This window comes from Piliocolobus tephrosceles, chromosome 15, assembly GCF_002776525.5.
Source record: "Piliocolobus tephrosceles isolate RC106 chromosome 15, ASM277652v3, whole genome shotgun sequence".
Lineage (NCBI taxonomy): Eukaryota > Metazoa > Chordata > Mammalia > Primates > Cercopithecidae > Piliocolobus > Piliocolobus tephrosceles.
Window position 1 is genome coordinate 21737777 of NC_045448.1, and position 26765 is coordinate 21764541.

Consider the following 26765-nt stretch of genomic DNA (forward strand, 5'->3'; position numbering starts at 1 on the left):
GATAGGGTTGAAGTAGGTACAATCTACCTCACTGTGGGGAAGCATCAACTTTTTTGTTTGGGACATCTAACAACAGTCTAAGCACAGCTTTTGTACTCTTCAGTACATGGGGAAATGTGCTTAGTTCTGAGACACAGCACAGGAAAGCCATTTCCTTGATTTCCCAATTGTCTTCTGTACTGTCTTAGCTAAGTAGGCTTCAGAGTCTATATGCCAATCACAGCCCTCACAGTCCAGGTTCAGTTCACGCAAATCAAGGGTTTAACAGTAAACAAGGTTTAGAACAGCACTGTCTAATATAATTTTCTGTGATGATGGCAATGTTCTATTTTGGCATTGTTCTTTGAGCAGCATGCATTGTGGTAGCCACTAGCCACATGTGGCTGTTGAGCACTTAAAATGTGGCTGGTGTGACTAAAGAACTGCATTTTAAATTTTGTTTAGTGTCAGTTAATTTAAAATTTAAGTAAAATAGCATTGTGTGGCTCATGGCTTACTATATTGCACAGCATGGATCTTGAACATAGTTTTCCACATTAACTTTCTCTTTCTAACATTTCGAGCAAACAGTTTTGTGAGACTGAAATATAAGGTCATTATTCTCAGGCCTGGGTCTGTGGAAAGGCCTATGCTGGCTGTTTACCTTTTTCCCTTAAATAGTTTTTGAGGTACTGAGACTAGATGAGATTACCAAGTCTTCTCTCTTACAGAGCAGTCAGTAAGGTAAGAGGAAAACTAAGAGAGTGGGGCGGTCTGGTAGCCAAGTGAAGAAAATGTATCAATGAGGAGGGTGTGATTAACCATGTCACATGTTGCTAAGTCCATTCAGCTAAGAACAGAAAATTGGTCATTGTATTTATCATTATGTAGGTCGTCAGTGAATCTGATAACAGTTTCAGTTAGTAGTGGGTGCAAAAGCTTAATTGGAGTGTGTTAGTTCAAGAGAAAATGGGAAGGAATTGGAGGGAGTGAATATAGATATGTTTTAAAAAGAGTTTTTCTGCAAAGGGAAGCAAAGAATTTAGGTGATATGATATTGAAGGAAGCAGGGGCAAGATAATGTATTTCATTGTTTTCAAGATGGAAGAAATCTAGTAGAAAAGGGAATTTTTATGTGAAATTGAGAGATGTCAGTAGGCAAAAAGTGATAGGATTTAGCATAAAAGTGGCATGAATGACTTTAGGTAGGAGCTGGCTAGTTCATCTGTGACAATAGAGAGAAGACAGAATATTGTTGGCACACATGCTGATGGGTGGACATCTTTGGTGATTAGGATGTGGGGAATCTATGGAAGTTTTTTTCTGATTGCTTCAATTTTCTCAGTGAATTGGGAGGCACGGTCATCAGTGGAATGCGAAGATGTGCTGTGAAATAGTCTGCTAGGAGAAAGGCATAATGAATGACCTAGGGAAGTATTAAGGGTAGTAGTAATAAGGACCCATTTGGGTCATTAATTTAAAGTAATACCAGTCAGTGTCTTAGTCCTGTGGTTTGGCCAATAGAATATCATGACTCTTGCTATTTGATTAAGTAAAAGATTAATAAAAGTAAATCTTGTTTTCAAATTTTAATAATTTTGTTAATTATTTGCATAAAATAGTACACACCTTCCATATGCAATAATGCTTTTTAATTTCTTTTGTTTTCCTTTATCATCATTTTTATGATTGTTATAAGTAATATGTATTTGTATGTGTACTTATAGAGTCTGAAAAATGAGGGGCTTGAATTTGCCTTTGATGTTTAATAGAAGTTACTTTCTGTTAGAGGAAGCCCTTTGACTTACTATTTGGTATGCCATATAGAGTAAAATACATAATGAACATTTCTTGATTTCTACATTTAAATAATTTTTCTTCATTCCATGTCTTGTTTTTAGTGTGACAAAAGGAAGGTGACTTAGATTGGATTATATCGGGAAAGAGCATTATTAGGGACCTGAAAATAACTTGCTAACCTTTGATAATTAATTTCATTACTTTAAACCTCTTTTTAGGGAAATGAGAGGATAAGAATGGATCTCTTTTTGGGATATCTTCCAGCATAATTTTTTTTTACATGTTCTTGATATTTTAAGGGTCTTGTAATCACCCTTAGCAGCACAGTACCTGTGCTGCTAATGAAGTTTGTATAGATTCTTAATGTCATCTTACAGAATATATATGCTGTTAGATTGATATTTCTTTTGGACCTTCTTTTTTTTTTAGTATCTGTTCAAGCAGATACTTCAAGTTGGAAGAAAATAAGTGTCATATCATTGCTTTAACTTTCATAGCTGAATGCCTAACTTAGAACTTGGAATTGAAACTGTAGCGATTGATTCCAGATTTTGTCAACTTTTTGAGCAAGATTTATCTTGATGACTTTGAAGTTGTTCTGTTTTGTTGCTGGTCCCCAAATTCCTCATCAAGTCAGTAAGATGTTATCATCTTGGTTATAATTTACTTTTTCATATCTCAAGAAGCTTAGATAGCAGTGTTGAGGGAACAAGCATATTTAATTTTTAAAAAGTGTTGTAAATTTCTCCAAAGAAGGCAGATGTGAAAACAAAATTCTGATCTGACTGTTGGTGGTGGTTAGTATCAGCTGATTATAGATTTTTATATGTTAGTGTTTTTTTAAGAAAACTATTTTAGGCTGGGCACGGTGGCTCACGCCTGTAATCCCAGCACTTTGGGAGGCCGAGGAGGGTGGATCACTTGAGGTCAGGAGTTCAAAACCAGCCTGGCCAACATGGTGTAACTCTGTCTCTACTAAACATACAAAAATTAGCCAGGTGTGGTGGCGAGTGCCTGTAATCCCAGCTACTCAGGAGGCTGAGGCACGAGAATCACTTGAACCTTGGAGGCTGAGGTTGCAGTGAGTGAGATCACGCCACTGCACTTCAGCCTGGGCGACAGAGCGAGCCTCAGTCTCAAAAACAAAAACAACTATTTTAGAAAAATAAATTTCTGTTTGTTTTGAAAGCAAGACGTTAAAATTTCGATTGTAGATTTAAGCTAGAGAATGTTGAAATCAATGTAAAATTGTTTATAACACTTTGATCTTTCAATGAATTTAATTGATATTTATTGAAGTACCTTGTATTACATGCCAAAGCATCAACTAACTGACAAAGTAATAATATGTGTGATATATATATATTCTTTTCTCCCTTTGAGACAGGATCTCACTCTTATCACCCAGGCTGGAGTGCAGTGGCGTGATCACAGCACACTGCAGGCCTCGACCTCTCAGGCTCAAGGGACTCTTGCACCTCAGCTTCCTGAGTACCTGGGACCACAGGCGTGCACCACCATGCCCAATTAATTGAAAAAACAATTTTTTTTGCAGAGATAGGATGTCACTGTGTTGTCCAGGCTAGTCTTGAACTCCTGGACACAAGCGATCCTCCCGCCTCAGCATCCCAAAGTGCTGAGATTGCAGATGTGAGCTACCACAACTGGCATGCATGATATTTACTTAAACTTGAATACTTTTCAAATTAAAAGCTTTTTTCAAGTTTAAGTTACTTGTTATTTCGCACATTGTTGATCATAATACCACAAATTCTATGAAATGTAAAGTTTGTTTAAAATTATGACTATAACTTTTATAACATGAAAGTTTTTTGTTCATATATTTTCAAATGGTAAAAGTGGTATGGTGGAAAAGTGAAATATAATTTTGAATTCTAGTCCCAGATGAGTCACTTAGTTGTTATATGCTGCCAGTCAATTTTCTTCACCTATCACAACATTAAATGTCTTAGGTTGTGAAACACAGAAAAGATCTCTACTACATATCTCCCAGATTTATTGTTGGAATCAGAGTTGATGTAGATAGATGCTAAGGTGTTTAAATTTTTTAAAAATAAAAATTTTAATGAGATATGGTTAGTCAAAATTTGTTCCACCTAACGTATTTGAAGGATTGATAGTATTTTATCTGTACTTTTCTTCTTGGGCAAGATTTTATATATCTGTGCTTTTCGTCTTAGGCAAGAAAACACATCTTACAGATCCATACCAGGGACTGGAATCCAAAATTGTCAGATGCATTTTTAGGTGAATTGGCTGAAAAATGTGTTGGTGAGTGTTACTGTTTGAATTATTTGATTGTCATTGTTTATTCTGCTCAACCTCCCTTTCCCCTTATGTTTGGAATGTGAATAAGCATAGTTATGTTTTTGATTGTGCAATAGATTGGCTCTGCCTTTATATTTTAGAGTTATTTTAACTGTTTCACTTAAAAGTTTGAGTACTTGTAAATTAGAATTTTAACTGCTATTAGGTGTTTAGTTAACAAAGTTCAATAATAACATGCCTTTCACTGAGTGCTGGGTATCCATAATATTAATACAGGGTCTCCTTTTGAATATCATTCCCTCTTAGAAATTTTACTAAGAAGAATAGCTTAAACTTGAGAGAGAAAAGTCCATGTCAAAGCAGGACTGCAGCCTTTTACTTTTACTTTGCAGATTACACAGTGGACTCATTTTCGTTCCTGTGGTCTAGAAAGAAGTTGGGTGGGAGAGGTCTTCAAAGAAAATAGTTAATGGTATGTGGTAGTATTTCCCCAAATATAAAACTTCCCAATTTAACTTTAAATTTTTCACAGAGTGGACGATCTCTCCACAGAGTGAATGAATGCTACTGTCCTGCTAGGACATGGTGAGAGTGTTTTATCTGCACAGATGATCACACATAAGAGATGAAATTCAGGATTTTGACTCTAATTAGGTCTGAAATAAAAAGGCATACATTATTAGGCAGCTGAAAATACACACAGGTATTTCTCCTTCATTCTTTCCCCCTCTTTTGTCTATTTTCCTCTCATACTCTGAAAAATATAAATTAAAAAAAAAAAACAAAACCAATCCTCATGAATTTTTTAAGCATGATGAAGAAATCCCCCAAATAAATCCACTAACAATAACTTACTTGGGAAAACTTTAAAGTTACCAAAGCCAAAAAGAACAACTTAATTTAAAAAATCATTGTGATCCACCATCAAATAATTAAAACTTAAGTAGAACATTAGTCCATTCAGTTAGCTACATCCAAATTATCCTCTTCATCCACAGGGACCTCCATCTCCGAAGCAGCATCCCTCAGCTTTTGAACCACAAAGACCTCGACATCTTCTGGTGAGGAGAAAACGTAAATCTCTCCAGCACTACTTCAGTTTAAGCTTTGCCTGGTATAAGAGAGCATGCGCCAAACACATTTCATGTTAATTTGGCTTGACCTTTGCAAAGCCTTGTGCTGCTTTATGGGAGAGGGTGGTATTTGGTATAAAATCCAGTCTTTTCCCTTTTTGAAAATAGACCCCTTTTATTTATGATGATATTTTACTAGAGTTCAGATCAGACTGGGAAATCTTTGTAGATTTTTCTGTGAATTTGTCACAGAATGATCCTTAACTGAAATAAGCAGAAGTCAAGTTGTCAAATCATTTTGGAAATTCCCTAAGAGATAGGTATTTGAAATTACTTTCTGTTATCCTGTCTACCATCTGAAATATTATACACTCTAGTTTAATTCTTCATCCCAAATATTAGAATCTTAGTTTCCTTTTGCATTTCCAAAGACAATACTTCTCATTTTTCCAAGTGATTTTTTAAACTTTTAGGCAGTTTCTTAAGTTTTTAAATTTTCATGGTGTAATTTCTTACAAGACTGATAAATTTCTCTTACCTTGTTTTTCTTCCCCTCTGTGGGGTGGTAGTATGTCTGCAGACTCTGCTTATATACCATTTTCTTCCTTGACAGTGACATAAAAATCCATTATAATTAAATGACTTCTGTTTTTTGTTAAGACGTTCATTCCATCTGAGAAACCGGTTCACATTAAAAGAAAAAAAAACAAATTCAGATCTTCAAACGGGAGTGAAGTAGTAATTTAAAATCCATTACAAACTCAGTGTATGTATGCCAACCATGTTTTAACATGAATAGGTTCAGTTCATTGACATTTATGCCTAATAAAAGAGTGTGTAATCTTGATGAACATCTGTGAAGATAGCTGACCTTTTGTTAGAGGTTATGGATTTGGTAACTTTTACCTTGAAATTCCCAAGTTCTTAGAGGTTTTTGCATGCATATTGGGTGTGATTTTTGCATAGTGAAAAACTGAACATACATTGATATCAGGAACATTTGCATAAATAGTAGGAACTTACGATTAATGAAACACTCAACTCTAATCATATTTTTCTATTCCATTTTCAATGAGAGGGCTAAAACAATGAAAGAGTCTCAATGAAGTGTCTATCTTGTGGGCCTTCATTATGTGTGATGCTATACTTAAAACTTCATAAAATTTTGTTATGACCTTGTTTCTAGTCTTAACCTCTTTAGTAGCTGTGTTTTCAGTCTTTCAGAACAATTTCTATCTTAATAGCAGTATTCAGGAATGCTCTTTATTTGATATCTAAATGTGTTCACAGAGTATTAGAATTGTAATGGTAGATTTAGTATGGTTATGAAAGGGATGTTTATACTTTTTTTCAATATTAACTTTTAACTCCTATAAGGCTGTAGTATATTTTCAGTGTTACTAGAATGATCATATTATTTATTGTCTAAACAAGGACCCTTTGAGAGTGAAAAGGTGTGCTATTAATTATGGCAGAACAAGAGGCTTAACCAGCACATGTGGTTACCCTAAGTGTAACCCATTTAGCCATGGTTATGATGCACTTTTAAAGTTTTAGAAGGAAGTATGTTAAATCAGTAGTTCTCAATTTTGTGTGTATCAGAATCACTTCTAAAGCTTTCTTGAAATGCACATATCATCAAGCCCCCAGAGATTCTGATTCACTAGGTTTATTGTGGGGCTTGGGAATCTGTTTTTTTGTTTAAGTTTCAGTGTTTATTCAGGTGGATAATCAAGGTGAGAACCACAGATATAAACTGGTAATTCTTACTTATAAGCTAATGGAAAAAAATTTCCTCCTTTATAAGTGTGTTGGTTATAATAATTAATGTGAAAATCTATTTCATTAAATGGGGTCTATGGATCATTTCTTTGGAATAAATGAGGGAAAGATGAACAATAATACATTGCTGTTATATATGTAATTAACATGTTATGGCAAACATAAATGTTATGGGTAACATTTACTATGTAAAATGCCTTCTAGTGGCTAATTATTTATTTTGCCTTAATAGTTTCTGAGTTTTAATTTTTTTAAACTTAGGCTTTTGCACTTAAAATAGGATCATATAGTATGTTCATTAACTGTGTATATCCTTTTAAAGAAGAAATAGAAACGTAATTGTTTATATTGTTTGAAGATGGTAGTATATTCCTTATTTCCTCTGAAATGGAAGACAGAATTCACATTCTATAATCAGATCCTTGGATTATTTTGTTAACTGTTTATAACTTTGAGCTAGTGTTCTGTACATTATTGAATTAATGAAACAGGTATATATGCAAAAGGAAAAGGTAATTTTTTTCCAGGTGTATTCTTTGAGAAATAGAAAATAAAATGAGACACTAGTGGTAAATTTGGTTATCCAAAGAATTATTTGTGAGACAGATTGCTGTCATGGAACAATGTTAATGCTTAATCTTCTTATAGTCTTCTGAATTAAGTTCTTTTAGGTCATATTAAGTTTTTCCCTAACTTTTAATAAGTTTTCCTTTGTAATCACCATTTTTAGTTGAGTATTTAAGTGTTCTGTAAGGTCATTGTGAGGTGTAAAAAGATAAATAGTCCAGATGTGATGGCTCATGCCTATAACACCAGCACTTTGGGAGGGTGAGGCAGGAGGATTGCTTGAGGCCAGGAGTTCAAGACCAGCCTGGGCAAAGTGAAACCCCTATCTCTACAAAAAAAAAAAAAAAAAAAAAAATCAAAAAATTAGCCGGATGTGATGGTACACACTGTAGTCTCAGCTACTCAGCAGGCTGAGGCAGAAGGATTTCTTGAGCTCAGGAACTCAAGGCTGCAGTGAGCCATGATCATCCACTGCACTTCAGCCTGGGCAACAGAGTGCAGTGCAGTCTCCCAAAAATAAAATAAAAATAAACCTGGTATTGTTTGTTGAGGAGCTTAGTTAGGGTCTAATATTCTATAACTATTCGAATGGTTCCCCCTACTGGCATAACTGATAATTGTGGCCAAATGCAAGTTTAATTGCTAACAGGAAAAACAATGTGGCTAGTTGTTGAGCTTTTCTTCCTTTTTGTGACAAGGATGCAACAGAGCATGTGTTTTTGTATGTATTTGTTACTCAGATGAATGAAATGACTTAAAAACACTGGTGCTTGATCTGTTGTTTGATTGTATCATCCATTAAACATGGGTAATAATACCCCATGTTGGTATAACCCTTAGAATTAGATTATCAGTCATTTTAAACTAAACAAAGAAAATTAATGTGGAAAATCAATGGAAATATTTTTTAATGTTCTTATTTACTTTAATATATTTGGAACTATCAGATGAATTACAATTTTAAATGATAATTATGGGAGTAACTGAATGTTAATAGTTGATTGCACTCAGATTTGGTAGTAGAATAGCTCTGTTTTTGAAGTTTCTGTTTAGATACTATTTTATACGTGTTTGGAAGTTAATAATGTTAGGAAAAATCATTTATAAGTAAGTATAATGTCATGAGGACTAACCTAATGATTGTGAATATTGATGAAGGACTGAAATGAAACTATTATTCTTTTAAAACTTTTTTTCTAAAGAAAGTTGTATGTTGTAGGACAGCTGTGGTGGCTCATGCCTGTAATCCCAGCATTTCAGGGTGCCGAGGCGGGTGGATCACTTGAGCCCAGGAGTTTGAGACTAGCCTAGGCAATATAGTGAGACCTCATCTCTACAAAAATAAATAAAAGAAAAGAAAAAAATTACACAAGTGTGGTAGCACATGCCTGTAGTCCCAGATACTCAGAAGGCTGAAGTGGGAGGACCGCTTGAGGCTGGGAGGTAGAGGTTGCAGTGAGCCGGATTGCATCACTGCACTCCAGCCTGGGTGGGCAACAGAGTGAGACCCTGTCTCTTATTTATTTATTTTTTTGAGACCCTGTCTCTTAAAAAAAAAAAAAAAAATTGTACATTGTAATCAGTTAATCACATAATACATGGCTTTTGTTTTAGAGATTATATCAAGGACATACTTAAGATACATAGCTTGTTTTAATATTGTTAGCTTATGTTTTTGTTAATTAAAAATATTCAAAACATTTTTAATCTTAATGTAAGTATTCAGCCCTTTATTCAGCAGTTTTGTTGGGTGATTTTAAATGGCTAGTTTTCATTTTGCTGGTAAAATTGCACATAATTATTGATTTAGTATTGATGATGACGTTAGCTAAAGATGTGTATATTTACAAAATGTAGTTGGTACATGGAATAATGAATGTACCTTTGCTGTCTTCTCCTTTTGTGCATTAGGCTACTGTGGAGCTGATATCAAGGCCCTGTGCACTGAAGCCGCCCTGATTGCGCTGCGGAGGCGTTATCCCCAGATCTATGCTAGCAGTCATAAACTGCAGCTGGATGTTTCCTCAATAGTGCTTAGTGCTCAAGACTTTTACCATGCAATGCAGAATATTGTGCCTGCTTCCCAACGTGCTGTGATGTCTTCAGGGCATGCACTATCCCCCATCATAAGGCCACTGCTGGAAAGAAGCTTCAACAACATCCTAGCAGTCTTGCAAAAAGTGTTTCCTCATGCTGAAATTAGTCACAGTGACAAAAAAGGAGGTACTCTAAACTACTTTTTCATATTGTTAAGATGAAACAAATACAGGAATAAATAAATATAGTTTCCCCACAAGATTATTTATGTGTCACTTTTGTAATATATCTGTTTATTCAGTACTATATATTCCAGGCCTGGCATATTACCTGGCATATGGTAGTTGCCTGGTGAATGTTTGTAAGACAAATGAGTGAATATTCACTTTTGGGACGTTCCGATCATCTTAATGTAGGGCTATTACTATCTTTAGAAAGTTGACTTTAATAATAGGTTAACCTTTAAAGCCCCAAATTGTCACTTATTAATCCTTTTTTATTTTATTTTTTTATTTGAGATGGAGTTTCGCTCTTGTTGCCCAGGCTGGAGTGTAATGGTGTTGTCTTGGCTCACTGCAACCTCCGCCTTCCGGGTACAAGCGATTCTCCTGCCTCAGCCTCCTGAGTAGCTGGGATTTCAGGGGCCTGCCACCATGCCCGGCTAATTTTTTAAATAGTTTTTAGTAGAGACAGGGTTTCACCATGTTGGCCAGGCTGGTTTCCAACTCCTGACCACAGATGATACGCCAGCCTCGAACTCCCAGAAGTGCTGGGATTATAGGCGTAAGCCACCGTGCCTGGCTTATTAATCCTCTTAACAGGCTTGCAGGTAAGCACTCTGATAATATAGAGTGGGGGAGTGGGAGCTACAGGCTGGTAATTTATTTTTTTTGAGACAGTGTCTCTGTCACCCAGGTTGGAACGCAGTGGCCTAATCTTGGCTCACTGCAACGTCTGCCTCCCAGGTTCAAGCAATTCTCCTGCCTCAGCCCCCCAAGTAGCTGGGATAGCAGGTGTGTGCCACCACGCCCAGCTAAGTTTTGTATTTGTTTGTTTAATAGATATGGGGTTTCACCATATTGGTCAGGCTGGTCTCGAACTTCTGACCTCAGGTGATCCACCCACCTTGGCTTCCCAAAGTTCTGGGATTGGAGACTTGAGTCACCGTGCCCAGCCTGGTAATTTAGTTAATATAAGGTCATTGAATAAGTTCTGGGGCCTGCCCCAACCCAGGGAGCCTGATGACAGCCCTTGCTCTTACCTATGTTGCTATACTGCTTCTTTGGATTAAACTAATCATTTTGTTGTTATTGGTAAGGCATCTGCAGTGTGCAGTGCTCATAGGAGTGTAAGGTATTGGTAAGGGAGTAAACGAGAACCCTGTTGTAGAGGGTCTTGAGTTTTATCACGCCTCTAGATAGTACTTTGCACCTGAGGTAAAAACAGAACACTACTTTTAAAAACATCACTCATGGTTGGGTGTGGTGACTCACGCCTTTGTAGTCCCAGCATTTTGGGAGGCCAAGGCAGGCGGATCACCTGAGGTCAGGAGTTCGAGACCAGCCTGGCCAACATGGTGAAACCCTGTCTCTTTAAAAAATAAATAAATAAATAAAATTAAAAACATCACGGCCGGGCGCGGTGGCGCAAGCCTGTAATCCCAACACTTTGGGAGGCCGAGACGGGCGGATCACGAGGTCAGGAGATTGAGACCATCCTGGCTAACACTGTGAAACCCCGTCTCTACTAAAAAATACAAAAAACTAGCCGGGCGAGGTGGCGGGCGCCTGTAGTCCCAGCTACTCGGGAGGATGAGGCAGGAGAATGGCGTAAACTCGGGAGGCGGAGCTTGCAGTGAGCTGAGATCTGGCCACTGCACTCCAGCCCGGGCGACAGAGCAAGACTCCGTCTCAAAAAAAAAAAAAAAAAAATCACTCATTTAGAGGAAAAAAATTGTAAAATTAGATTGACATTCTAATCAGAGTATGAACCTCATAAACTTTGAAGGGAAAGTAATGTCTTTTGATTATCTTAATTTGTCCAGTTCCTAGCACCTTGTCTGGAATGCAGTCTGCACCAAATAGAAAATTATTCAGAGAATTATACTAACATTAATAAAAAAATAGTAAAAATTATGAATGTTCAATGAATTCTTCTGTCATAAATATATTTTTCAGAAACTTTAATTGTTTAGTGACAGAGTCACATAAGATACCTCATGGAATACCTGATTTCTTAAATTTGGCAGAGGGGAATGAATATTTTACTGAATATCTGTGAGCCAGGGACCGTACCATGATTTGTGTATTTTTTATTTCTGAATTTTGTAACTGGAAATGTATTTCATATGTATTTTATGTACCAAAACTTCCCAAAAAACTTATGTCACCTTTAGAAAATCATAAAAACCTTTTCTTTCATCATAGCTTTTTATCTCCATTTGTGAATTACCATTTTATAGTATTATTATCTATGTTTTCTTATAGCTTTTTTGTGTGTAAATGTAAAGTATGCTTTAGTTCCAGTTGGTAGAACTAGTTGACATGACCAGTGGAGAAGAGCAACCAAGTTTTATTTGATTATCAGTAATTGGTTTTTAGCTATTTAGTCATATTATTTATTCTGGCTTGTTTTGACCTTTAATGTTTTTCTTAGATAAATGTCATTTCCTTGTGTATGAAATTATCACTCAAAAGATACTCAGTTATTTCCCAGATTAAAATATGACTTGTACTAAATATTTAGCTTTTTTTTTTTTGTTTTTTTTTGAGATGGAGTCTTCACTCTGTCGCCCAGGCTGGAGTGCAGTGGCGCTGTCTCAGCTCACTGCAAGCTCCGCCTCCTGGGTTTATGCCATTCTCCTGCCTCAGCCTCCCTGGTAGCTGGGACTACAGGCGCCTGCTACCACGCCCGTCTAATTTTTTTTGTATTTTTAGTAGAGATGGGGTTTCACTGTGTTAGCCAGGATGGTCTCGATTAAATATTTAGCTTTTAAAAGCCACTTGAGATCTCTATCTGCCAGCATAATTTAGTATCTAATTTTAGAATGCATCTGCATATTTTTTGTTTGTTTTGAAAGGGTATGATATCTCTTAATCTTAATTCTCTCTCATATCCCATACACATGTAGCATTGCTTTTTATTGAATGAACTGTCACTTTTGATTAGGCATGTTTGAAGTATAGCTGTTGGTAGTCCAGGTGAGGCTTTAAGTGTTGCATTCCCAGTAGAGATTTTAGTTCTAGTTAGTTTCCTGAGTGGTAACTGAAGGCCCATAGAGAGAATAATGCTGTATGAATGAGTGTATTTTTAAGATTAGCTTTGACGGAATTTCTGACTCCATTTTAACTAGACTAAGTCTTCCTTGAAAAGGTGTATCCTCTTTAAAAAATAAGGGTCAGTTTGTTCCTTGTTGCTTTTATAAGAACTGGCCTTGATTCAGCTAACCTACTGATTAAACCAAATATGAAATGGACTGGTTTTGGTCAAAATTAACTCAGAGATTTTTAGTTAAATAGGTGGGATTTTATGAGAGTGCCACTTCTTTTCCAGACTTGTTTTTTTTTTTAAGCCAGTCAGTGAGTTCTTCCAAATTATCTCTCATATAAGTAAATAGTCTGTAAAGGTGAAAATGTTTTATTAATTTTGTTTATAAGTTATTTTAAAAGCTGCAGTTTGTCAATTTGCCTGTATTATTTGATAGATCACTTATTAATGTCATTTGATTTTTTAACCCAATTTTTCTTAGCTTTGGTAAGGCACTAATATTAAATGACTTTATAAGCCTCATAACATTGTGATTTTTTTAAACAGATATAGAAACTTTAATTTTAGAGGATAGTGAAGATGAAAATGCTTTATCAATTTTTGAGACCCATTGTCACTCAGGATCACCAAAGAAACAGTCATCAGCTGCTGCTATACATAAACCCTACCTTCATTTTACAATGTGAGTGATTTATATCAAATTTCTTTGTATTTAGAGCGATTTTTGATACTTTATGATTAGAATTATAGTATATTTTTACTTATGGTTATAACTGTGAGGATATTGTCTTTCTGTTGTTTGGACACAATTCTGGAAAACTTTTACCATGTATTCTTTTTCATGTGGTAATAGCTTGTTGGTTAACTACTTAGGTGTTTTTTTTCTCCAACTAGAAGAATCTTTCCTGCTACTTTTCTTTTTTTTTTTCCTTTTTTTTTTTTGAGACAAGAGTCTCACTCTTGCCCAGCGTAGAGTGCAGTGGCACGATCTCAGCTCTCTGCAACCTCTGCCTCCTGAGTTTAAGCTTTTCTTGTGCCTCAGCCTCCTTTGTAGCTGGGATTACAGGTGTGCACTACCATGCCCAGCTAATTTTTAGTAGAGATGGGGTTTCACTATGTTGTCTAGGCTGGTCTCAAGCCTCGGGTGCTCTGCTCACTTCGGCCTCCTGAAGTGTTGGGATTATAGGCGTACGCCACTGCACTCGGCCAAGTTTACTTTTTTTTAAAGTGATGGGGTGAATTTTTTTTCCCCATGGAGGCAGAGGAAGGCTTACCTTAGAAAGTCAACTCATGAGCCCCAACTTTATTGCTTTTTATTTAATGGGCAGAACTGAAATATTAGCCATGATCTGGAGTACTTTAATTTGTAATAAACTTTAGATGATCATTTAGGTCTCTAAGGCTACTAAAAGATATTTTGATTTAGAAATTGTTCAGTAATTAAATAACTTTTTGATTTTCTAGAAACATTATACGTTTATAATTTGGATTTCATGGTTTTTCAATTTACATTTACCCTTTTATTATCTGTGTTAAAGCAACTTTTGCTGTGCACTATACTAGGTAAACACTTTTAGTGCAAATCTGATTTTAAATTAAGAGGCCAAGTAGTGTTCAAACACTAACAGCATCTTTACTTGCATTTGCATAATTAGCCCATAGTTGAAGAACCATAAAGCTTCCATTAGGTAGATCTAATAGCACTTCTATTAGAAGAGGCTGGATTGTGTGTACTTTTAATATTTTGAACAAATTTAAGTCTCCAACTTGAAGTTTTCCTGTGTAGATTTTGGTGAAATGTTGATTATTTGCATTGATAACCCTTTCTTGTTTTTCGTTTTTTAAAATGAGGCTAAATTACTTTCATCTTCTCTTTTTTTCTTCATATGTTCTTTAATAGCAAACTCTTTGTAAGTTTTTTTCTTCTTCTCCAGATCCTTCCTTTTATGCTCTCAGGGAAGTCTTTTTATAGGCTATTCCAGCATTTTACAAATTTGTTTTATTGATAGTTATGGGAAAGCCAATTTTTTTTTTTTTTTGCCTTTCACCTGGCTAGCCTGTCTCTGTCTGTCTCTCTCTCTCTCTCTCCCTCCCTCGCTCCCTCCCTCCCTTTCTCTTTCCCTCCCTCATTCTCTCCTTCCTTCTCTCTCCCTCTCCCTCTCTTCTTCCCTCCCTCCTTCTCTATCCCTCCCTCTCTTTCTCCCTCTCTGTCTCTGTGTGTGTGTGTGTGTGTTTGACAGTTATAGTTATTTGAATTTGTATTATGTAGTAGCAGAAACAAAGAAACTATCAAAAGACATGTGTTTAATTTTATAAGATAATTGTTGTCAGTAAAGGAATACAGAAATAGATTTTGATATTAGAAAGTATCATGTCCAGTGTTAAGTTTTAACTTTTTATTGAGGACATTTCCTGCCACTGATTTAATGTGAGACATTGGTATGGCTCATTTTGTTTTAGCTTTTCTGAAAGAATTGGTTTAATTTTAGCTTTTTTTACATAAGCTTTTCGAGTTCATTGATTTAACTTTCATTAAGTAATGAGACAACTATATTCTAGAATAAGCATTTTTTAGATGTTTTAGTAATATTTATTCACTTATTTCTTTGTTCACCTACCCATTTATCCAATTTTTCTTTTTTTACCCTATGCCAGGCATTGTATGAGATACTGAAAACATAAGCATGAATAAGATATAACATAGTTCTTACTTTGGAGAAGGTCTCACTATTGGGGGTGACAAACATTTCAATATTGTGAAAGTGCTATGAAAGCAGAACTAATTCTGCTGGAAGTCTGAGAAGTTCTTACAGGAGAAAGTGATATTTGCTGTCCTTTTCATTATGAAGGGTTAGGAGTTTGCATCTGAGTGCTTTTTACAAATTAGATACACATTTGGTATGTAAAGATCTGTGCTTCATATTCAGTAATATATATAGGCCTCTCAACAATCATATTGCATTTGTGGTATCCTCATTTTGTAGATGAGGAAACTGAAGCACATAGAAGTTAAATAAGTTGCCCGTGATCATGTTGCTAGCAGGTGGCAGAGCCAGACTCTGTGCTGTTTATTTCCTAAGATCATATTTTTCCAAATTATTTCTGAGCTTAGTAAGTAGCTAGGGAATTGCATTGCTTCTTTAGCTAAGTTGAGCAATATATTTCACACTCTCCAAGAACCATACACTGTAGAATTAAGGCCTTTAAGATGGGCAACATATGGTCTTTTTTGTTTGGTTGGTTTAGTTTTCTGTTTGAGCAAGATGTATTAGTGTTACAGATGAATGCAGAAAAAAACTGCTTGGCCAGAAGAAAATGTAACTTTAGTGCTGGTTTTTAGTCACACTAGCCTGGGTTCTTGTTGGTGGATTTCTGGAAATAGTCTCCTGAAACAGTGTTGAAACCTTTTCTTTTTTTTTACATTTAATATAAAGGAGAAGTCAAGATAGTTAAGGTTTACCGATCTGGTAGAGAAGCCTTATGATGGAAAATAAATTTTCTTTCTTACTTTATATTACCATAAGGGTGATTAGAAGCAGAGCTTTCTGAGGTTTTTCAAATGAAAATAGCTTTGTTTTTTCTGATTAGAAAGATGATATACACTGTAGAAAATTCAAGTAATAAAGAAGAGCATAAAGAAGAAAGTAAAAATTAAAGCCCCAGCACCTGCAGGTAATATTTGTTAAAGTTTTGGTGACCACACTTCCATGTTCTCTCTATGCATGTATAATGTATAGACCCATACATTATCTGGATTATATCCTCCTATAAGTTGTTAATATAACTTACTTTTTCACTATGTTTGGAATATTATTTCATATCAGCATATGTTTAATACCACTATTTTAAGATAGCTGCATATTATCTTACACTTTGGATAGTCCACAATTTATAGACCCTTATTGGTAAAATTTGAAGGTTTCAAGCTTCTTTTATAAACAATAGATTTGTTTCTAAGTATACATCTTTACACCACTATCTGATTCAAAGCGTAAGATAAATTTTCAAGAACTGCAGTTGCTGTGTCAGAGTGTATACATTTAACATGTTGACACAGATTGTTAAATTGCATTCCAGGCTTGTACTAGTTTACATTTCTCATACTAATGTATGAGAGTGGTATTTTTTTTATACCATTGTCAGTTCTGAGCACTGTCTTTTAAAATCTTTACAAACCAGATAGATGAATATAGTATCTCTTTGTTTGGTTGAATTGTTCATTTGTTCTTTCATATATTCATTCACTCATTCAAATGTTTTGTGAAAGTGCCCATCATGTTCCAGACACTGTCTTGGGTACTTGGGATAGGGCAGTGAACAAAATAGGGTAAAATCCTGGCCCTCATTGAACTTGTATTTTTAAATGGAGGAGATGGACAGTAAAACAATAAATGTAATAGCTTGCTAGATAGATAAAATGTTAGAAGATAAGTATTATGGGAAAAAATATAGAAGACAGTAAGAGGTTGGGGAGTCCCTAGGAGTGGAGTGAGTTACTGAATACTTTTGGGCATACATTTTGGCATCTTTAGATCTATCACATATAATTTCAGAAAAGTTGTGCTTTTCTTCTACTGGTTATGAGGATATCAATTTTCCCATCGTCTCATTGATAATGGGTGTTGAAGTTAATTTTTGGTTTATTCATCTAACAGATAAAAAGTGTCTATCATTATTTTCATTTATGTTTTCTCAATTTTTTAATCTCTTTGTTAATGACTACCGTTTCGTTCTCAAGCCTAGATTGCTCTTGATCTTCAGACCCTGACCAGTGACCCATCTCCCCTTTGTTGTACCATGGATCTTTCCATACATAGCTGGACTATATCGCTCCTTCTCTCCCTGTGACTCCTATGAGCCACCATTCATTCAGTTGTCTCAGCTAGAATTTGACATCATTCTCAACTTCTTTCCTTTTCTTTCTTTCTTTTTCTAGTCAATGACCAAGTCTTTTTGATTTTTCTTACTAAGTAAGTCTCATCGCAGGCTATTCCTTCTTCCTCTAACACTATTCTTGTTGAATTGTCATTCACATCTCATGCTTGGCTTACTATAGCAGATGCCTGATTGTCTTTCCTCTCATTTGCCTTCTTTCAAAACCGTTTCCCATACTGACATGCTGAGACAGTTGTCTGCCCTAAACTTGTATATGATTATCTTGCTGCTCTAAAGTATCTTAATGCTTCCCTATTGTCTTCAGTACACATTCCAAACTTTTATTTTTATTTTTATTTTTTTGAGACGGAGTCTTACTCTGTTGCCCAGGGTGGAGTGCAGTGGCACGATCTTGGCTCACTGCAAGGTCTGTCTCCTGGGTTCACACCATTCTCCTGCCTCAGCCTCCTGAGTAGCTGGTACTACAGGTGCCTGCCACCACGCCTGGCTAATTTTTTTGTATTTTTAGTAGAGATGGGGTTTCACCATGTTGGCCAGGGTGGTCTCGATCTCTTGACCTTGTGATCTGCCCGCCTTGGCCTCCCAAAGTGTTGGGATTACGGGCATAAGCCACCATTCCCAGCCACATTCCAAACTTTTAACATGGCTTACAAAACCCTTGTAGCCCTTCGTAGTCTAACTGACCTTCCGTTTTCTCTCCCCACCCTAGTACCTTTACCGCACCCTCCACAACTTGTCCCCAGTACTTCAAAATAAACAAACAAATAAAACTAAATCTGGCTATATGAACTGTATCAGTTACCCCAAAGAGCCATGTTCTTTTTAACCTTTGTTCCTTTGTGCATCCTGTTTTGCAGTCTTGGAATTCATCTCTTGTACCTCCAATCTGTTGGGTTTCTGTCTTGGTAACAGTTTTCCAGGAATGGCTTCCATGAGTCTCTAATTGGTATCTTCCATAGCACTGTGTACTTAAACAGTAGCACTTACTAATCACATTGAATCATGGTAATTTGTGTATTAACTTTTTTACTAAATACCACTCAATTATGTGCTCTATGACAACACTGGTATTGTTTGATACTTAGGGCTAAGGCATTCAGCATGGGAGGCATTCTATAGTTATATAATTAAATAAACATTTGAAAAAGTTTCCTATTTCTGTTTTCTTTTTGAATTGTCTGTTTTCGTCCTTTGCCCATGGAGGTTTTTTTAAAAACTATGCATATAAACTCTTTATACATTAAGAACCGTTCCTGTTTATGACAAATTCTTTTTATTAAATTTTCTTTTTTTGCTGTTTCTATCAATTTTTTTTTTCAGATGGGATCTCTATGTTGCCCAGGTGTCTTGAACTCCTGAGCTCAAGTCATCCTCCCAACTCAGCCTCCCAAGTAGCTGGGATTACAGGCATGTGCTACCGTGCCCTGCTGTATGACAAATTCTTTATGCCATTTGGTTGTTTGCTATTTGGTTCAGATTATAATTTTTGTGTTACAGAGGTTTTTTAGATTATTACGAATTAAAAATATGTGAATCTTTTAAATTTTGTGTTAGAATTCATTTTGCTTATGCTGTGAAATGACCTGACTCCTCCGTTTTTAAACGTTTATTTTATCATCCATTTCTGTTCTTTTTATTTTATTTTTCGAGATAAGGTCTCACTCTGTCACCCTGGCTGGGGTGCAGTGGCGCCATCATGGCTCACTACAGCCTTGACTTCCTGGACACATGTGATCCTCCCACCTCAGCCTCCTGGTGGCTGGGACTACAGGTGCACACCACCAAGCCTGGCTGATTTTTTTGTTTTTAAATTTTTTGTAGAGATGGGGTTTTGCCATGTTGCCCAGGCTCGTCTCAGAACACCTGAGTTCAAATGATCTGCCTACCTGAGTCTCCCAAGTGCTGGGATTACAGTTGTGAGCCACTGTGTTGCTCTCATTTGTTTTTTATGATTCTTTTCTTATATGAAATTATTTCATATAAGAAAATACAAATTCTTATAAATTTTATAAATTTATATTAATATGAATGTATATATTATATATTATAATTCATATCATATAGTATAAAATAATAAAATATTTTATATGAATTTTACTATGAATCATAACTATTTTAGTCATATAAAGTATTATAAATTTATATGTATATACATTATTTCATTTTATATGAAATTCCTTCATATAGTGATTACGATTAATCATTTCCTAGACTGCCTTTTATGTTTAATTCTGTTTCTTTGGTATATTCTACATTCTATTAACTTATTCTATAATGTGTTTCAGTATAAAGTAGGACACATCTTAACATAGTGAGTTCAGAACCTGGGCTTTGCAGTCAAATGGGCTTGAATGACAATTTGAACTCTTCCATCTGGTTATACAACTTTATGGCTAACCTCCACGTGCCCTGGTTTCTTATCTGTTTAATAAAATGAAACTATGTGTTTCACAGAATTGTTAAGAAAATTGAACAAGAGATCTCTGTGAAGTGCTTGTTACTAAAACATGTTTGAATGCATTAAAATTGGTAGCTTTTTTTTTTTTTGAGACTGAGTCTTGCTCTGTCGCAGTGGCGCGATCTCAGCTCACTGCAACCTCTGCCTCCCAGGTTCAAACGATTCTCCTGCCTCAGCCTTCTGAATAGCTGGGACTACAGGCACGTGCCACCATGCCCAGCTAATTTTTTGTATTTTTAGTAGAGACGGGGTTTCACTGTATTAGCCAGGATGGCCTCAATCTCCTGACCTCGTGATCCACCAGCCTCAGCCGCCCAAAGTGCTGGGATTACAGGCGTGAACCACCTCGCCCAGGTGATAGCATGTTTTTAAAAAGTTTTCTTGATGTTCTTACTTGATTATTCTTTCAGTTAAAGTTGTAAATAAGTTGAAACTCCCCTCTTCCCAAAAATTATTTTGGGATTTCAACTTGAAAATCCTATGCGTATAAAATGAAAAAGTAAATGGGTTAGGAAGAATTGACGTCTTTATATATTTAGTCTTTGTGTTCAGGCTCAGTTTTACTCTTTTCTTGCTAAGACTATAATTTGATAATGTTTGTTTTACCTTTTAATTTTTTTTTTTTTTGCAGTGAATAGGATTTCCTTTCCTTTTTTACATTGGTTATTGATGGTGTTTAGGAAATCTATTGATTTTTCTATTTCTTCTGTCTTGTTACTTTGCTCGTAGAGTCTGACAGTTTTTGGTTGATTTCTTGGATTTGCTACTACATAATCATACGCTTTACAGGTGTCAATTTTTTCCTTTATTGCTTTCTATTCGTTCCATTTGAAATTTGCTTTATTCTTATTGTATTGCCTTAGAACGTCTAGGACTCCCCACAGTGAGAATAAACTTTGTTTCATTTGTTATTTTAATGGTGCTGTAGAATCTCGAAATGACAAGTTCAAGTTTGGTTTAATATATTTTCCTTCTCTGGTATGGGGCTTTAGATGTCATCTGTCAGGGTAGGAACAGTTAGTTTTTGTTGTTACAGAAATAATATGTGTTGGAAGAAGTTTATATATATTTGTTATTTTAAAAATTGTAATTGTTTTAGTTTGTTCCTGCTGCTATAATAAAATACCTTAAATGGAGTAATTTATAAACAACCTAAATTTATTTATTTATTTTTATTATACTTTAAGTTTTGGCATACATGTGCAGAATGTGCAGGTTTGTTACGTAGGTATACACCTACCAAGGTGGTTTGCAGCACCCATCAACCCGTCATCTGCATTAGGTATTTCTCCTGATGCTATCTATCCCTCCCCTGGTCTCCCACCCACACATAGGCCCCGGTGTGTGATGTTCCCCTCCCTGTGTCCATGTGTTCTCATTGTTCAGCTCCCACTTATGAGTGAGAACATAACAACATAAATTTATTACTCACAGTTATGGAGGCTGAAAGTCTAAGATCAAGGCTCTGGCAGATTTGGTGTCTGGTGAGGGCTTGGTTTCTACCTCTAAGATGATGCCTTGAGCACTGCTTCTTCTGGAGGTGACCAGTAATGTCTTCACATGGCAGAAGGGATTGAAGGGATTAGCTAGCTAGTTTTATTATCAAGCCCTTTGATAATATAACTAATCCATTCATGAGGGCTGACTGCTCATGACTTAATCACCTCCTAAAGGCCCTGCCTGTTAATTGAGTCCTACATTTGGAATAATCTTCAGATCTACCTCTTTGTCAAAAAGTGAGATTCCTACCATTTAACCTTGGATAATTAATAACTAAATGATACTGGAGTTTAATGCATCTTCAAGTTAATATATGTGGTATGATAGCAGGAATACCAAGGCTATTTTATTTTAAAGTGGATTTATTTCATTGTTTGTTTGTTTGTTTGTTTAGGTAGAGTTTTGCTCTTGTTGCCCAGGCTGGAGTGCAGTGGTGCGATCTCAACTCACTGCAACCTCCGCCTCCCGGGTACAAGTGATTCTCCTGCCTCAGCCTCCCGAGTAGCTGGGATTACAGATGCCCGCCACCACAACCAGCTAATTTTTGTATTTTTAGTAGAGACAGGGTTTCACCATGTTGGCCAGGCTGGTCTTGAACTCCTGACCTCAGGGGATCTGCCAGCCTCGGCCTCCCAAAGTGCTAGGATTACAGGCGTGAGCTGCCACGCCCGGCCCGTAAAGTGGATTTTATCCTTTTATATCTTGGTTATTAATATGGGCAGAGGTACCAACATTTTAGAACCATAATTAATGAAAAAATAAATCACTGTACTAAAATAATATATGAAAGTTCTGTTAATTTGGAGTTAAATTGTTTTAATGTAAAAAATTTGCCTGATATTTCATATTTATCTTCAGAATATATGATTTTGAAATAATTGTGTCTTACATGTATTACAGGTCACCATATCATCAGCCAACCTCATACAGGCCACGCTTATTGCTATCTGGAGAACGGGGCTCAGGTCAAACTTCTCACCTTGCTCCAGCACTTTTGCACACTCTAGAAAGATTCTCTGTGCATAGACTAGATCTCCCAGCACTTTATTCAGTTAGTGCCAAAACACCTGAGGAATCCTGTGCACAGGTAGGTTTGTATCACATCAGAGCACTTCTGACTTTCTTATTGCTTATATTTTGGTAATATTTCTAGTGTGTAATGTTTACAGATAAGATTTTTCAGAGTATGATATGAATATTAACTTTTTGTTGGTTATTCATTGGCATTCTACTATTAGTGTAAAGGATCCTTTTGATGCATACAGTGTTTTAAGTGAGCTCATTGTCTTTCTCATGATCTTCCTTACTGAAATTTTAATACCCTGTTTCATTACGCATTGTATGTAGAAAGGGAGTTTATTTTGCCTTTTTCTGACCCTCTGTTCAAAGCTGTGGTCTCAGAGCAGTTTCAGACTTTTGTCTTTTCTTAGAGCCTTATCATAGAAGGGGAAATGATATCCAATTTGAGATATCAGGATTTAATATTCATATTAGAATAGTGATAGCAGTTCAAAAATTATAGATATTTGTGTTGATAGTTGTGTGTTTGATATTTGACTTTCAGTTATTTTGTTTTTACTGGTTTGTGAAGCAAAGTTCTAGTGGGGCTGTTTATATTTCTTGAGGTTGTTATATATAACCATGGATATATTATGTCGTATTGAAACTAGGGATGAGGGTAATACATTTTTTGAGCCAAGGGACCATATCTAAGCCATTTTTGTAACTCTGACAAGGTGTCCAGCTGATAGTGGTCATTAAATGTTTGAATAATAATGTTTCAAATAAATAAATTAGAGAAAGGAATGCCACTTTGTACTTTGCTACTTAGCCTACTTTTAGAGTTAGATAACTGGAGTAGTAACACTTAAAACATTTTACACAATTTTGTTGTTTTTCTCCCAGTTACGTTTTCCAGATACTTAATACATATACTATAACCGGCCATTTCCTACATTGTAGCAAGAAATATGCATTTTTTAAACAATTCATAGTAGTATTGATTTAGTTTCTCTTTTACTCACAGTCTCTGGATATGAACACCCTACCAGCACTTTATCACTTTTAAAGCCCTGTTTAAAGGTTTCTTTCCAAACCCCTTGAATTAAATGCTGTCTACCAGTATTTTGCTCCCAGTTTGACACATAAAGATTTTACACATTAGCAGAAACAGTATGAAGGGACTATGAGAAGAAAACTAAAAGTTGCTGAGGGGGACAGTTGAATATATGAAAGATATACCTTATTTGTTTGTTTCCCAACCCAAAGGCCAGAGAAGCTGCTCTCTGCCTTTCATAGTATCATCAGTCTTCTTGGCGGGGGGGAGGAAGCCATCTTTATTAAGGAGGCCAGAGCTGGGCTAGTCTCTTGTATTCTTTGCATATCCCTAAAGTAAATATATGTTTGTTTGTTTGTTTTTTGAGACGGAGTCACACTCTGTTGCCCAGCCTGGAGTGCAGTGGCGCCATTTCAGCTCACTGCAACCTCCCCCTCCAGGGTTCAAGCGATTCTCCTGCCTAAGCCTCCAGAGTAGCTCAGACTACAGGCATGTGCCACCATGCCCAGCTAATTTTTTGTATTTTTAATAGAGATGGTGTTTCACCATGTTAGCCAGGATGGCCTTGATCTGCTGACCTCGTGATCCGCCCTCCTTGGCCTCCCAAAGAAGTAAATATATCTGTAGAGATTTGGCATTTGGGTCTCAAACCAAGCTTGTAGACTTCAAAATTTGGTTGTCTCAAACTAAAATCTCTACCTTGAGATCTCAGGAGCTTATTTGGTAAACCAAAAGCCAAGAATTTTGTTTGTTATCTTCAGTCTTCTGATGAACTCTTTTGAGGCAGGAGGGTTGGAATGTTCTACATAGATAAATTTCAAATGTATTTGGGCAGTTAAAAACCTGTTGAGCATTCAACTCCATATGTGAATGTACTTCTAGTGTGTGTATGTGTGTGCATGTGTGTGTACACACTACTATTAATCTTTATATTAAGAAATAGCAAAGTTTAGATGGTTTCTCTGCTTTAGATATCAATTAAATGTCAATATTCTCATCACCTCTTACTCTCAGCTCCCATGATCTGATCATTGCTGCAGATCTCTGCTATATAGGAACAAGAAAGTCTGGGGATTTGGGATGGGCGTATCTCAGTGAATACTTCACAGTGCCATCTTCATAGAGAGAGCCATGCCTGGCTAGAATACTTACGGTGTTTTCATACTAATGATAATGTTGTGTTAATATGTGGAGCTTTAGAGGAAGAAGCACACCTTGTTTGTAATTACTGTGTTAAACTTATTTAATTCAGAGTGTAGACTCAAGTCAAATTATGCAGACTAAAATCTCAGTTGTGGTTGTGACCTTGGGCAAGTAGCTTAACACTCTGAGCCTTAATTTTGTCATCTGTGAAACAGAGATGACACCATGAGGTTATCAAATAGGCCTGACATATAGTCCTCAATGAAAGTTAGTTATATTCATGCTTATTACTACTACTGTTGCTGCCACTGCTACTGCTTACAACTAATGAATGGTAAGGCTTTAAATTCAAAGACTGTGAGGTTTTTTTCCTAAATTAATGTATAAATTAAGTATAGTTCCAATTATAATCTCCTCAAGACTTAGGGAGAGAAGTTAAAAAAAAGAGTTCTGTGTTTCTTCTAGAAAATAAATGTGAGACTAGCAAGGAGAATTCTAGAGGAAAATGTGTCATTAGGGGGTCCTACCAAAATTTTAAGGGTGTAATAGAGTTACAGTAATAAAGAATGTGTGCCTGTGCAAGAATAGACAAAAGTATTAGAACAGAAGAGACAATTCATGCTTAGACTTTTGTAGAAGTAGAATTTGGTGGTGATGACCACAATGGCGATGACATTTCATATCAGTAGATGGAAGAAATGTATTATTTACCAAATGGTCTTGGAAAACCAGCAAGTTCCTCCAATAGGGGAAAAAGCAAAACAAAATAAAACTAGGATTTCCTACCTTTTTCTATAGCCCAAAATGAACTCTACATGGTCAGTGGAACTATAAAAGTACTGGAAAAATTCACAAGGTCAGTGTATTTATTATCTTATGTGTGAAAGTAATTTCTAAGCAATGCACAAAAGCTAGAAAACATAAAGATATGAAGGAATTTGATTATATAAAATTTTAAATTACACATGACAAAAAGCATTCCTTAAATTAAATTAATAGATATAGTCTGGGAAAAAGTATATTTGTAGCAGATATGTTGAGAACAGGTTTCCTAAATATGGACAAATGCCTTAAAATCAGTGAGAAGAAAGAATAGCAATCTAATATAAAAATTGGCAAAGTAGAAACATGATATTTATGGGGGAAAAGAAAAAGCAACCAATAACAAATGTGAAAAGATTCTAAGCTTCACTTAAGTGAAAATAAAGTATCAGATTTTTGTTTTTTGTTTTTTTAAAAAAAAGCTTGATAATGCCCTGTTGGAGATGTGGAATGCTCATACTTACTTAGTGTAAATGTAAATTTATTTGATATTTTTGGAGTGTAATCTGGCACCGTCTTTTAAAATTTGAAGTACCACATTGGAGTAGTGTGAGAAAATAAAATAACATTTCAAGTACATATACCCTTTGACCCAGAAATTCTATGTTTAGGAATTTTTCCTAAAGATATGTTAGCTACAAGTATTCAATGCTAAATGAACAAGTATATTTATCACTGCGTCATGTGTAATTGCCACACAAAACACAAAGGCAAACAAACTGAATATCCCTTCACGTGAGACCAGCTAAAATTAGTTATGGTGTATCTTGACATACAAAGGAATACTGTGTAGCCATTAACACGAATGAGGTAGATTTACATGGGCTGATACGTAAAAATGAAGATGACATTAGTGAAAAAGCAAGTATCCCCCAAAACTGTTAATATGGTTGCTTTGACTTGGGTAGAAGGAATCTGGAAGATTGGAAAATGTGTGAACTTTGCCTTTTTAGTTTATGCTATACTGTTTGGAAAATTCTCTTTTTTGAAGTTTTTATTTGACTATATCAAGCAAACTAAAGATGAAAAAAATCACTGTAAAAGAGAAATATTTTCTTTTCCTTCCTTCCTTCCTTCCTTCCTTCCTTCCTTCCTT

General features: G+C 35.8%; 1 protein-coding gene across 5 annotated transcripts in view; it reads left to right on the forward strand.

Annotated features, from left to right (window-relative positions):
* ATAD2B (ATPase family AAA domain containing 2B) overlaps positions 1-26765 on the forward strand; it is a 214028-nt gene that overhangs the window by 90290 nt on the left and 96973 nt on the right. For all 5 annotated transcript variants that reach the window (XM_023230104.2, XM_023230102.2, XM_023230100.2 and 2 more), the window contains exons 15-18: positions 3981-4071; positions 9402-9713; positions 13341-13476; positions 22549-22735. In XM_023230104.2, the coding sequence (XP_023085872.1) occupies positions 3981-4071; positions 9402-9713; positions 13341-13476; positions 22549-22735 (726 nt within the window). The remainder of the gene's footprint in view (positions 1-3980; positions 4072-9401; positions 9714-13340; positions 13477-22548; positions 22736-26765) is intronic.